The following is a 14,695-nucleotide window of genomic DNA, read 5'->3' on the forward strand; positions in this document are numbered from 1 at the left end:
TTCAAGCAAAATGTTTTATCTTTATTTAAAAAAAAAAACACTATTAACAGAGTAATTCACAGGCACAGTCCACAGCAGATGTGAAGAGGAGGGAGACTGCTGGAGGTCACAGGGGTCAGGCGGTCAGTCCTGTCCACTGTGGGGGGGAGGCAGGCGGTCAGTCCTGTCCACCGAGGTGGAAGTATTTGATCAGCATGCCAGCGAGGTCTTTCCATTGCGGTGAGTCGTGGTATTGGTCAGCGTGCACACTGACCGGGGCTCCAGGAGGGGGCGCTGTGCCCAGCGGCGTGCACGCTGACCGGGGCTCCAGGAGGGGGCGCTGTGCCCAGCGGCGTGCACGCTGACCGGGGCTCCAGGAGGGGGCGCTGTGCCCAGCGGCGTGCACGCTGACCGGGGCTCCAGGAGGGGGCGCTGTGCACACTGATCATTTCTCCAGGGGGGCGTAGTTGAGCAGTTTCTCAATGAGGTCAACGTGAGCCAGGAGCATCCTGCGACAGCAGTACCTCTTCAGACCCAGAGCGTCCAGGGCATCGCTGGGAGAGAGAGCAGGCTAGTCAGTACAGCGCACAGGGCACAGGGGCACAGCACACAGGGGCACAGTGACACAGGGCACAGGGGTACAGTGACACAGGGCACAGGGCACAGGGGTACAGCCTACAGGGGTACAGTGACACAGGGCACAGTGACACAGGGGTACAGGGGTACAGCACACAGAGGTACAGTGACACCGGGGTACAGTGACACAGGGGAACAGGGGTACAGCACACAGGGGTACAGTGACACAGGGCATAGGGGTACAGCACACAGGGTACAGTGACACTGGGGTACAGCACACAGGGGTACAGCACACAGGGGTACAGCACACAGGGCACAGTGACACTGGGGTACAGCACACAGGGCACAGTGACACAGGGGTACAGCACACAGGGCACAGTGACACAGGGCATAGGGGTACAGCACACAGGGGTACAGTGACACAGGGCATAGGGGTACAGCACACAGGGCACAGTGACACTGGGGTACAGCACACAGGGGTACAGCACACAGGGGTACAGCACACAGGGGTACAGCACACAGGGCACAGTGACACAGGGGTACAGCACACAGGGCACAGTGACACAGGGGTACAGCACACAGGGGTACAGCACACAGGGGTACAGCACACAGGGGTACAGCACACAGGGCACAGTGACACAGGGGTACAGCACACAGGGGTACAGCACACAGGGGTACAGTGACACTGGGGTACAGCACACAGGGCACAGTGACACTGGGGTACAGCACACAGGGGTACAGTGACACTGGGGTACAGCACACAGGGGTACAGCACACAGGGGTACAGTGACACAGGGGTACAGTGACACAGGGGTACAGTGACACAGGGCACAGTGACACAGGGGTACAGCACACAGGGGTACAGTGACACAGGGGTACAGTGACACAGGGGTACAGTGACACAGGGGTACAGTGACACAGGGGTACAGTGACAGAGCGTCGCATGGCTGGGCCCTCCAGGGGGAGAGAGAATCAGAAGAGGGAAGAATCATGGGAGAGAGAGAGAGAGACAGTCAATCTGGACAAGACCAGAGTTATGGTTTTCCAGAAGAAAGCCAGACCTCAGGGAAACAGGTACAAATTCACACTGAACAAGAACACATTGGAGCACACATCCAGCTACACATATCTCGGTCTCACCATCAGCTCTTCCGGGAGTTTTGACCTGGCAGTGAAGGCACTGAGGGAGAAGGCACTCAGGGCTTTCTACGCAATAAGAAGGAGGCTCTTCAACATCAACCCACCAACAAGAATCTGGCTCCAAATATTTGAAAGTGTAATCCAACCCATTGCCCTATACGGCAGTGAAGTTTGGGGTCCCCTCACAGACCAGGATTACACCCAATGGGACAAACACCCCACAGAAACTCTGCACATGGAGATCTGTAGAATCATCCTCCGTGTGCAGAGAAAAACTCCTAACAACGGGTGCAGGGCCGAATTAGGCCAGTACCCACTATTGATAAACATACAGAAAAGAATATTAAAGTATTGGCTACACCTAAAAAACAGCGACCAAAATTCCTACCACCACAAAGCCCTGCTGAGCCAAGAGCTGAGCCCAAAACAGAGCCCCCTGAGCCAGCTGGTCCTGAGGCTCACCGACCTGAGCCACACCAACACTAACCAGCCTCAGGACAGCACTGCTAGAGCACTACAACCCAGACTCAACCACATCACAGCACAGATCAAACAGCAATATCTCACACACTGGGACATACACACACAAACACAACATAAACTGGAATGCTACAGAACCTTAAACAGACAATACACACTAGCTGAATATTTGACCAAAATAAAAAATAACAAACAGAAACAGACCCTGACGAAGTACAGGCTCAGTGACCACAACCTGGCTATAGAAACTGGGCGACACAGGCAGACCTGGCTGCCCAGAGAGGACAGGCTGTGCTCCCACTGCCAGCAGGGAGAAATAGAGACAGAGGTGCACTTCCTACTGCACTGTGACAGATACTCTGGGATTAGAGAAACATTCTTCCCGAAATTCAGAAATCTAATCCCAGAGTTCCCACACCTGCCAAAACCACAACAGGTCCCAATCCTACTGGGAGAGGGAGGAGGGAACTCAGTTGATCTGGCAGCCCAGTATGTGATCTCCTGTCACAGCCTGAGGAACAGTGAGTCCGTCTCCCAATAATGCTCCAGCTGCCTACAGTATGTCAATATTATATAATATGTCTTTGTTGTAAATGTCTGTAACATGTCTGTAGATTTTATTTTACTTCTATTTTTTGTTTTGTTCTATGTTAATTTTATTATTTTTATTTGCTTTGGCAACACTGATTGTACCCATCGGTCATGCTAATAAAGCACCTTGAATTGAATTGAATTGAATTGAGACAAGGGGAGAGGAAACAGAGGAGAGCTGCCACACACACTCTCTCTCTCACACACACACTCTCTCTCTCACACACACACACTCTCCCCCTCAGTGTACTCTCTCTCACACACACAGTCCCCCCTCAGTGTACTCTCTCTCACACACACACTCCCCCCTCAGTGTACTCTCTCTCACACACACACTCCCCCCTCAGTGTACTCTCTCTCACACACACACTCCCCCCTCAGTGTACTCTCTCTCACACACACACTCCCCCCTCAGTGTACTCAATTCAATTCAATTCAAGGTGCTTTATTAGCATGACCGATGGGTACAATCAGTGTTGCCAAAGCAAATAAAAATAATAAAATTAACATAGAACAAAACAAAAAATAGAAGTAAAATAAAATCTACAGACATGTTACAGACATTTACAACAAAGACATATTATATAATATTGACATACTGTAGGCAGCTGGAGCATTATTGGGAGACGGACTCACAGTTCCTCAGGCTGTGACAGGAGATCACATACTGGGCTGCCAGATCAACTGAGTTCCCTCCTCCCTCTCCCAGTAGGATTGGGACCCATTGTGATTCTGGCAGGTGTGGGAACTCTGGGACTAGATTTCTGAATTTCGGGAAGAATGTTTCTCTAATCCCAGAGTATCTGTCACAGTGCAGTAGGAAGTGCACCTCTGTCTCTATTTCTCCCTGCTGGCAGTGGGAGCACAGCCTGTCCTCTCTGGGCAGCCAGGTCTGCCTGTGTCGCCCAGTTTCTATGGCGAGGCTGTGGTCACTGAGCCTGTACTTGTCAGGGTCTGTTTCTGTTTGTTATTTTTTATTTTGGTCAAATATTCAGCTAGTGTGTATTGTCTGTTTAAGGTTCTGTAGCATTCCAGTTTATGTTGTGTTTGTGTGTGTGTGTCCCAGTGTGTGAGATATTGCTGTTTGATCTGTGCTGTGATGTGGTTGAGTCTTGGTTGTGGTGCTCTAGCAGTGCTGTCCTGAGGCTGGTTAGTGTTGGTGTGGCTCAGGTCGGTGAGCCTCAGGACCTCTCTCACACACACACTCCCCCCTCAGTGTACTCTCTCTCTCACACACACACACACCCCTCAGTGTACTCTCTCTCTCTCACACACACACACACTCCCCCCTCAGTGTACTCTCTCTCTCACACACACACACACACTCCCCCCTCAGTGTACTCTCTCTCTCACACACACACACACACACTCCCCCCTCAGTGTACTCTCTCTCTCACACACACACACTCCCCCCTCAGTGTACTCTCTCTCTCACACACACACACACACTCCCCCCTCAGTGTACTCTCTCTCTCACACACACACACACACACTCCCCCCTCAGTGTACTCTCTCTCTCACACACACACACTCCCCCCTCAGTGTACTCTCTCTCTCACACACACACACACACACTCACCCCTCAGTGTACTCTCTCTCTCTCTCTCACACACACTCCCCCCTCAGTGTACTCTCTCTCTCACACACACACACACACTCCCCCCTCAGTGTACTCTCTCTCTCACACACACACACACACACTCCCCCCTCAGTGTACTCTCTCTCTCACACACACACACACTCCCCCCTCAGTGTACTCTCTCTCACACACACACACTCCCCCCTCAGTGTACTCTCTCTCTCACACACACACACACACACACACTCACCCCTCAGTGTACTCCGCCTGCAGGAGCCCCAGGTACGCCTCCCACTTGTTCCCCACGATCTTGCCGCAGGTGAAGCAGCGCACAGGGATGATCATCGCCGCGGAGACCGGGACTCAGGCGGGACTCAGGCGGGACTCAGGCGGGACTCAGGCGGGACTCAGGCGGGACTCAGGCGGGACTCAGGCGGGACTCAGGCGGGACTCAGGCGGGACTCAGGCACCTGCAGAGGCAAGCAGAGAGGTCAGGCCCTCGGCCCACACGACCAGCGCCATTCCTCTGTCCGAGCCCGCGGGGGCACGTCACCCCAGAGACTCCTGTGAGCAACCCCTGCAGGGCGGGGTGCACCCTCACAGCCAGGCCTCAGAGTGGGGGTGCACCCTCACAGCCAGGCCTCTGAGCGGGGGTGCACCCTCACAAGTGGGGCGGATTAACGAACAGGCTGGCATAGGCTGTAGCCTAGAGGCCCAGACTGACCAGGGGCCCCTGACTGGACAGAATTATTGTTACTGTAACGAACACGCCCCTGCTCATAACTGAGGAAGGTCTTCTTTAGCTCAGCCAGCAAGACCCGGGTTCGAGCCCAGGCAGTGAGGGCACAAGCCCCAGAACCCGAATTTGTTACGTTATTATTATTTTGTAAGGGACCTGTGGGCCCCACTGAATAGCCTGTGACTCGATGATCGGATAGATGTGTAGAAACCAAGAGATCCGAGCCTGAAGTGTCGTTCGTCCAGCCAAGCTTTACTGTAGGCCTACAAGGAGCCACAATAAGGACCACAGGAGTTATCGCAGCTCAGGGGGGATATGACTCTACATCGCCTATATACACTTTTCTCTACACCCTTCCCCTCCTGTCTTTGAGGTAGCTTTCTCAAGAAACTCCAGGACTCAGAAAGCACTTAAAACATTCCTTTCTTATCAGCGAGTTTAGTGTAAACATTCCCCACCAGGGTGTTTAGTACAGAAGGTGGGAGTTCAACACAGGGAGGGAGAAGCATCTGTGCTCAAGCCAGCCTGAAGGGTAGAGTTTAGCATGCGAATTCAGCAGGAGTTCCCAGCTCCTACCACTCTATGGGTACAGAACAACATACAGATTCTGCGAGCAGGCTCCATCAGACGCCATGGGTTTCACAGTTCAAATGTATTCCGGCGGTGTTGATATCACTGTGGTGTCGCCCTGCGGGTCACCTTGGGTGCAAGTGTACGCTGGCTCTCAGCTGCGTGGGCGATAGAGAACGTGATAGCGGGGCCCAACGGCGAAAAGCCCAGCAGGAGGGGCGCTACTGAAAAAGTCCCCAGACGGACTGGTTATTTCAAGTCTGCCGGATCGTCGTCTAGTCGGCCTGAGCCAGACCCCGACCCCAGCCAGTGCTGCAACAACTGCGGGTCATAGCTGAGCTGCAAGGAAAACAAGACAGGAAACCTTCTACAGGTAAGAACGTGTTCTGGGGGGCCCTGCTGTTTGGTTTGTGGCCTGTATCTTTCGTATCTCATCGTGGATGCAGTGTCTTGACTGACTGACTGTGTCCTGGGATTGCTGGTGTTGTTCTTGTAGAAATGCGCTCGCCCAGGGTGCTCACTGTTCTCTGCTGTGCTGATCGTGTTGTTGTTGCACGATTTGTGTTCTGATTATGCCTAAATAAAAAAACTCACATGATTTCTGCTGTCAGCTCGCTGATTGGCTGTGAAGCTGATTTATTGGTTGCATTGGTGTACTTACAGTACAGGCTATGGTTGTGTGTGTGTGTGTGTCGCGTCATACTCCGTGTGAATCGGCGGTGGCAGCCCTGACTCTGAACACATCACTGAATTATTACAGTATTTTCTCTCGCTTGTTCCTGGTACTGGGATGACCAGGGGTGTCTACACAACCTGTAGCCTAGGGGCCTCCGATCACCTTCATTCGCCCCTGCTCTCACGGGCAGGCCTCACGGGGGGGTGCATTCTCATTCTCCGGCCGGACACCCCGTATCTCCATTCCTGCCCTCAGAGGCACACGGGAGACATTTCCACACACGCGTGATCACGTCGCCATGCGGAGACGCCGCGTCTCGACAAGACGCTCATCTCGCACACGACCTGAACACAGATCTCCCCGTTTTACAGCTCGACCCTGGCAACACGTCCCTTATCACTGCGGAAACACTGTTCATCATCCAGCATGTCTGCGATCTCTCTTCCCGCTTCTCCTCCATCACCAACCAGCCACGCTGAAGCTCGTTAAAGCGACTGAAACTAGACAGAACAGCTCCCTGCAGGACCCTCGATAACCTAGACCCTAAAATAAGTGCGTCCTAACTCCCAGTTTATACGAATTAAAGATAAATAGCTCGGAATTATTGACACTCACCGTCCACACACGCGTCAACCACACTGCCGGAACAGACCACACAGCGCCGCTGCTATAAAGAGGAACTAATGGGCACAGTACTATTAATGACGCAATCGTCGGTTATTATTAATCTAAAGACCTTTCTAATAGAATCCCATATTTCCATTGCCTAAATTAAACTTTGGGTTCATAAGGAAACAGGATTATAATACGATTCTTAGCTGACCCCTATTTTCTCAATATTGGTACGTTCTGAGCAACGGTGTCCCGGTGGGTCAATTCGTCCTCAGGGTTCTAGATTTTTCCTTTTGCGATTGTCGACGGCGGATTTCTCATCCTTTCATGAGGTCATCGAGCTTTTTTCTCCCCTGCTGTAAGAGCGCGACACGATCAACGGGATTACTGCTCCTGCCGCTGCTGTTGTTACAATATTTCCCTCACTTTCGTTAATGCATTTCATTCAAAAGCTTCTAGCCTCCCAGTTAGCGATGCCTGGAATTTACACGCTACGGCCATATCACTCTGCAGCTCACAACTGGCAGCCCACTGGAGCTCAGCTGGTGTGAGCCTGGCCAGTACCTGGATGGGAGACTCCTGGGAAAGCTGAGGCTGCTGCTGGAAGAGGTGTTAGTGGGGCCAGCAGGGGGCGCTCACCCTGCGGTCTCTGTGGGTCCTACTGCCCCAGTATAGTGACGGGGACACTTCAGTCCTTCGGATGAGACGTAAAACCAAGGTCCTGACTCTCTGTGGTCATTAAAAATCCCAGGGTGTTTCATGAAAAGAATAGGGATGTTACCGTGGTGTCCTGGCCAAATTTCCCCCTGGCCCTTACCAATCATGGCCTCCTAATAACCCCCATCTATGAATTGGCTTCATTACTCTGCTCTCCTCCCCACTGATAGCTGGTGTGTGGGGAGCGTTCTGGCGCACTACGGCTGCCGTCGCATCATCCAGGTGGGGCTGCACACTGGTGGTGGTGGAGGGGATCCCCATTACCTGTAAAGCGCTTTGAGTGGAGGGGCCAGAAAAGCGCTATATATAAGTGTAAGCAATTATTATTATTATTATTTAAAGAATTTATAATGACGTCCACACTCTGTGGGGGACAGGGCCTTCTCCTGCTGCGCCCCAAAGCTGTGGAATTCTCTCCCCACGGATGTCAGACAGTCTCCCGCCCTGAGAGCATTTCAATCTGTCCTCTCCATGCTCCAACTCCTGCTGCACGTCTCAGCGATCGGCTTTCCTTTCTGTACTTTGTAACTTGCTAGTCTTAAAACTGCTTTTTTACACCCACTGTAAAGCACTTCAGATGCAACTTTTATCTTTGATTTGTTTATTGGTCTTTCGGGAAAAGCAAAGATTATGACATGGTGCCGTATACAGTAATGACCAATCAGCAGGGCTTCACAGACGTGGGACCTAATCAAACTGTATAAACCCACCCACGATCTAGAAACAGGAAGACAGGAGGAGAAGAAAGGAGATCGGAGGTGTGGAAGAGCTAACTGAAGGGTAAAGAGAAGGTGGAGGTCTTTCCGATGGCTGGCATGATCTGCAAGCTCTTCGACAAGTGTGAAATGACGTTTTCCATATGTGGCCCAGCTGCAAATGTGGATTCTGGCCTGGCAGCCCTTTTCCGACTTCCTGAAGAGCTTGCAGGTCATCCCAGACATCTTAAAGACCTTGAAGACTGTGGCTTCTCTCCTCTGTCTTGTCACTGCCTTTTTTTCTTGATGCAACTCTTAAAGGCGGACTCGAAACTGTAAAAGTTTCTGAGGATGATGATGATGAACGTGTGGGAGGGAAGAGGACAGTAATCAGGAATCGTTCCCTGCTGTGCTGTCCGGCCTCCCTCCTCCTCCTCCTCCCCTGGGTCAGGGGTCAGGGGTCAGGGGTCAAGGGGTCGGGCCACATTTACTGTGACTCAGCACTCAGCAACTCATCAGTACAATTAATCCACAGGTTTCGATCTTCCTCGTGGATTCCACTAAGATCTACCTTGTGTGCGAGTCTTGTCTGTGTGTGTCTGTGTTAGTCTGTGTGAGTGAGTCTGTGTGCCCCTGTGAATGTGTGTGTGTCTGTGTGTGTGCCATGTGAGTTGTTTCTGTGAATGTGTGTGTGTGTGCCCTGTGAGTGTGTCTGTGAATGTGTGTGTCTGTGTGTGCCATGTGAGTGTGTCTGTGAATGTGTGTGTGTGTGTGCCCTGTGAGTGTGTCTGTGAATGTGTGTGCCCTATGAATGTGTGTGTGTCTGTGTCTGTGCGTGCCCTGTGAATGTGTGTGCCCTATGAATGTGTGTGCCCTGTGAATGTGTTAGTGTGTGTGTGTGTCTGTGTGTGCCCTGTGAATGTGTGTGTGTCTGTGTCTGTGCGTGCCCTGTGAATGTGTGTGTGCGTGCCCTGTGAATGTGTGTGTGTGTGCCCTGTGAGTGTGACTGTGAATGTGTCTGTGCGTGCCCTGTGAATGTGTGTGTGTGTGCCCTGTGTGGCTCCGGCTCCCTCACGCTGTCCTGGATAAACCAGCTGGAAGAGGGATGGATGGACTATCTGATATGTCAGTGCAACACAGCTGAAGCCACAGCCCCCTGCAGCCCAGCAGTGTGAGCCTGGCCAGTACCTGGAGGGGAGACTCCCGGGAAAGCTGGGGCTGCTGCTGGAAGAGGTGTGAGTGGGGTCAGCAGGGGGCGCTCACCCTGCTGCCCCAGTGTAGTGACGGGGACACTATACTGTAAAAAAAGGCGCCTTCGTGCGGATGAGACATTAAACCAAGGTCCTGACTTTCTGTGGTTATTTAAAATCCCAGTGCGTTTCGCCCTGTTCCCCAGTGTGGGCCGGACGGGCGCGATACCCGATGTGGCCAGCAGGGGGCAGCACGACACAGCCCAGCGCTCGGGCGCGGCTGTCAACCGAGCCGACGCGCCGTGACCTCCGTCACCGCGGCGCTGCGCCAGAGACCTTCGCCTCCGTTATCAGCCCTTATCAGTCCGCTCCGCTGCTTCACGGAGCGCCAGTACAAGGGTCAGCGGTATCGCCTGACGCCGCAGTAACCCTCCCCCGCCCGGCGCCCTCGCGGGGGTGGGCTCATCCTTCGGCTCCGCGGTTCAGAGCAGCGCGTTTATTGGGGAGCTGGATTTCCAAGACGCAGGACTGAGTTCGCGTTTATGGAGATGAATGAGTAAAGATGGAAAAGCGAAGATTCTCCCTCCCTCCACCAGCAGGCTGCAGGGGCACCACACTGGCACCCCCTGTACCCCAAACCCCCTGGTACCAGCTGCACAGAGGCGTATCCCTGACTGGAGCCTGCTCGAACCCGGGGACCAGGCTGCCCGACAGCTGCTCTGACCTGAGCCCCCCCCAGCTCGGCCAGGTCTCTCGGGGACCCCAGCTGCCATTTTGGGGGGGGGGGTCTCAGGAACACAGCTGAACAGACCCCTTGGGGTTTCATGGATCTGCAGACTAGTATGGTTGTAGATGTCAGTATCGGCCCCCTGAGGACAGTATGATTCATAACTACGATTTGCTAGGATTAACGAGTCTTCAGAGCCCTAACGAGCACTCTGTGCTGGCAGCTGCTCAGGGGTTACAGAATTACACCCTCAAACTGGACAAAGAGAACGCAGGGCATCAGCTATAACAGCACAACTGGGCAACTTGTTCCACACTCCCACCACCCTCTGTGCAAAGAAGAGCCTCCTATTCTGTTTACAACGCAAAAGACAAGCCTAGATCCCCTCTCTAGTCCAGCTTTATTACAGTATTCATTTAGACAATATTGAGAAATGCCCATTGAAGCTCCTAATCTAGTGATGCTAATAACCTTTGTTTCTAATATAGAGGATTTCGTCGTGTTAACTTGCAGGGTGGGTCCTCCAGTCTGAACCCCCCTCTTCTTAAACTGTACCCCAAACCCTGCCAGCACCCCACTGTGTGTGTAGAGCTACAGTGAGTGGTATTTATTCAGGAAACAGGTCCAGCACAGTCTTTTGTGTGTTTGAGAGCCAAGCGATCACAGGGCCTGCAGGTCTGGGCCCCAGCAAGAGCAGAGGATAAGCCCAGGGACACAGCTGAAACAGGGCAGGACACAGACATTCAGGCAAACAGCAACAGATGGTGATGTGTTTGAACGCAGGGAGAGACACACAGTGGGAGAGACAGAGAGACAGTGCGAGAGACATGGAGACACAGTGCGAGAGACAAAGAGACACACAGTGCGAGAGACAAAGAGACACACAGTGCGAGAGACAGAGAGAGACAAAGAGATAGAGAAACATGGAGACACACAGTGGGAGAGACAGAGAGACAAACAGTGGGAGAGACAGAGAGACACACAGTGGGAGAGACAGAGAGAGACACTGGGAGAGACAAAGAGACAGAGAGACATGGAGACACAGTGAGAGAGACAGAGAGAGACACAGTGGGAGAGACAGAGACAGTGGGAGAGACAGAGAGATGGGGTAGAGAAAGGGACAGTTTGTCCACAGTGTGGAGTTGAGATGTTCTCTTGCTTATGTCACTCCAGTGCTGGGATCACTGTGATGTCATGACATAACGGGACTGGCCGTGCAGTGAGAGCAGACCAGAGTGGGGGACTGTGGGAAGGGTGGCCGTGTGGGCAGGGGCCAGTCTGCTGTGACCTCACTCTCACTGGGGCGCAGCTGACAGACGCTGCGAGCACGCTCAGGGCTGCGAGCTGGACTCCACCCTCTCCTGCCTTCTCTTCATGATCTCCTGCAGCTCCGAGTCCCCCTGGCTCTTCTGAGAGAAACACAAGAGGCGAAGGGTGAGGGGAGGCCATTCGGGCCTTCATTACTCCATATACAGATGATCTGAATGAGCCTGACGTCTCACACTCCTCCAGTACATGAACACTGAGAGAGAGGGGTTCATACACACACACTGACTGGACACTCCAGTACATGAACACTGCACTGAGAGAGAGAGGGGTTAATACAGACACACTGACTGGACACTCCAGTACATGAACACTGAGAGAGAGGGGTTCATACAGACACACTGACTGGACACTCCAGTACATTAACACTGCACTGAGAGAGAGGGGGGTTAATACAGACACACTGACTGGACACTCCAGTACACTAACACTGCACTGAGAGAGGGGTTAATACAGACACACTGACTGGACACTCCAGTACACTAACACTGCACTGAGAGAGGGGTTAATACAGACACACTGACTGGACACTCCAGTACATGAACACTGAGAGAGAGGGGTTCATACAGACACACTGACTGGACACTCCAGTACATTAACACTGCACTGAGAGAGAGGGGGGTTAATACAGACACACTGACTGGACACTCCAGTACACTAACACTGCACTGAGAGAGGGGTTAATACAGACACACTGACTGGACACTCCAGTACACTAACACTGCACTGAGAGAGGGGTTAATACAGACACACTGACTGGACACTCCAGTACATGAACACTGCACAGAGAGAGAGAAGGGTTAATACAGACACACTGACTGGACGCTCCAGTATATTAACACTGCACTGAGAGAGAGGGGTTCATACAGACACACTGACTGGACACTCCAGTACATGAACACTGCACTGAGAGAGAGAGGGGTTAATACACACACACTGACTGGACACTCCAGTACATTAACACTGCACTGAGAGAGAGAGAGGGGTTAATACAGACACACTGACTGGACACTCCAGTACATTAACACTGCACTGAGAGAGGGGGGTTCATACAGACACACTGACTGGACACTCCAGTACACTAACACTGCACTGAGAGAGGGGTTAATACAGACACACTGACTGGACACTCCAGTACATGAACACTGCACACAGAGAGAGAAGGGTTAATACAGACACACTGACTGGACGCTCCAGTATATTAACACTGCACTGAGAGAGAGGGGTTCATACAGACACACTGACTGGACACTCCAGTACATTAACACTGCACTGAGAGAGAGAGGGGTTCATACAGATGACTGGACACCACTACAATTCTCTGATTTCAAGAGAATGTTAGGTGGGGCAGTAGAGATGGGTGTCCTAAAGCTTCTGATTATATGCCTTCTCCATGCTGTATATAACTGTACAGAAGCTCCGGGCTCCTATACAATCTCCTCCTGTATAGACGGCCTGTCTGTCCCGAGCCGCTGCCTCACCTCCAGCTGGGCCTTCTGCACTGTGGTCTGGCTGTAGACCCTGGAGCCCTCGTCCCCACACACCTTCCGCAGCTCCTCCTTATTCAGAGAGAACAGCTGGGCTCCAGTCAGGATCCCCAGGCACTCCACCGTCCTGGGAGAGAGGGGTCGATACAGCACATAGTACTGACTGGACACTCCAGTACATGAACACGGCACTGAGAGAGAGGGGTTCATACAGACACACTGACTGGACACTCCAGTACATTAACACTGCACTGAGAGAGAGGGGTTCGTACAGACACACTGCCTGGACACTCCAGTACATTAACACTGCACTGAGAGAGAGAGGGGTCAATACAGACACACTGACTGGACACTCCAGTACATTAACACTGCACTGAGAGAGAGAGGGGTTAATACAGACACACTGACTGGACACTCCAGTACATTAACACTGCACTGAGAGAGAGGGGTTAATACACACACACTGACTGGACACTCCAGTACATTAACACTGCACTGAGAGAGAGAGAGGGGTTCATACAGACACACTGACTGGACACTCCAGTACATTAACACTGCACTGAGAGAGAGGGGTTCATACAGACACACTGACTGGACACTCCAGTACATTAACACTGCACTGAGAGAGAGAGGGGTTAATACACACACACTGACTGGACACTCCAGTACATTAACACTGCACTGAGAGAGAGGGGTTTATACAGACACACTGACTGGACACTCCAGTACATGAACACTGCACTGAGAGAGAGGGGTTAATACAGACACACTGACTGGACACTCCAGTACATTAACACTGCACTGAGAGAGAGAGGGGTTCATACAGACACACTGACTGGACACTCCAGTACATGAACACTGCACTGAGACAGAGGGGTTCATACAGACACACTGACTGGACACTCCAGTACATGAACACTGCGCTGAGATGGACAAGACGACGGGCGGACTCACGGTCTGGAGAAGCCCTTGCTCTGCAGCCAGGTGGAGACCTGGGCGGGCGGCGAGTCGAAGGTCAGGGGCACGGGCGCGCTGGCCTGTCGCTCGACGCGGAAGTTCCTGGCGGGCGGCTGACCCCTGGTGTTGGTGATGCGCTTGAGCAGCTCGTCGTTGACCTCGTCCATGTGCTGGGCACGCGCTGGACAGAGAGGACAGGGAGCCTCATGAACACGCGGGGGCATGCGCAGGGACAGGGACATGCGCGGGGACACATGCGGGGACATGTGCAGGGACAGGGTCGGGGACACGCACGGGGACATGGATAGGGACATGCGCAGGGACACATGCAGGGATATGAGCAGGGACAGGGTCGGGGACATGTGCAGGGACAGGGTCGGGGACACGCATGGGGACATGGATAGGGACATGTGCAGGGACACGAGCAGGGACACACGTAGGGCTGTGCTCGCACGATACTCACGGTCCTTGTCGCGGGGGGACATGCGTGGCCCCACAATCTCGTAGCTGTTGCCACGACTCAGAGGGCTGGAGGGTGGGGGTCCCCGATACCCCTGGTTTGGCTTGGGGGAGACAGAGACAGATGCGTTTGAGGATTTTGAATACGTGCTTCACAATTAATCTTCAATATTGACGACTAAAGAGATTTAGTTC

General features: G+C 52.8%; 2 protein-coding genes across 3 annotated transcripts in view; both read right to left on the minus strand.

Annotated features, from left to right (window-relative positions):
* Positions 1-7,043, minus strand: polr2l (RNA polymerase II, I and III subunit L). The gene is made up of 3 exons (XM_069181729.1): positions 6,946-7,043; positions 4,596-4,815; positions 1-533 (listed from the first exon to the last, which is right to left on the minus strand). Exons 2-3 carry the CDS (start codon positions 4,688-4,690, stop codon positions 425-427), a joined length of 204 nt encoding a protein of 67 aa, XP_069037830.1. The 5' UTR covers positions 4,691-4,815; positions 6,946-7,043; the 3' UTR covers positions 1-424.
* A 1,200-nt stretch (positions 7,044-8,243) lies between these two features.
* The window catches only part of eps8l2 (EPS8 signaling adaptor L2), a 57,264-nt gene continuing 50,812 nt past the window's right edge, over positions 8,244-14,695 (minus strand). For both annotated transcript variants that reach the window (XM_069181738.1, XM_069181737.1), the window contains exons 18-21: positions 14,505-14,604; positions 14,039-14,222; positions 13,079-13,211; positions 8,244-11,680 (exon numbers count right to left, since the gene is read on the minus strand). In XM_069181738.1, coding sequence (XP_069037839.1) covers positions 11,603-11,680; positions 13,079-13,211; positions 14,039-14,222; positions 14,505-14,604 — 495 coding nt within the window. In that variant the 3' untranslated portion in view covers positions 8,244-11,602. The remainder of the gene's footprint in view (positions 11,681-13,078; positions 13,212-14,038; positions 14,223-14,504; positions 14,605-14,695) is intronic.

This window comes from Lepisosteus oculatus, chromosome 21 (genome assembly GCF_040954835.1).
Source record: "Lepisosteus oculatus isolate fLepOcu1 chromosome 21, fLepOcu1.hap2, whole genome shotgun sequence".
Lineage (NCBI taxonomy): Eukaryota > Metazoa > Chordata > Actinopteri > Semionotiformes > Lepisosteidae > Lepisosteus > Lepisosteus oculatus.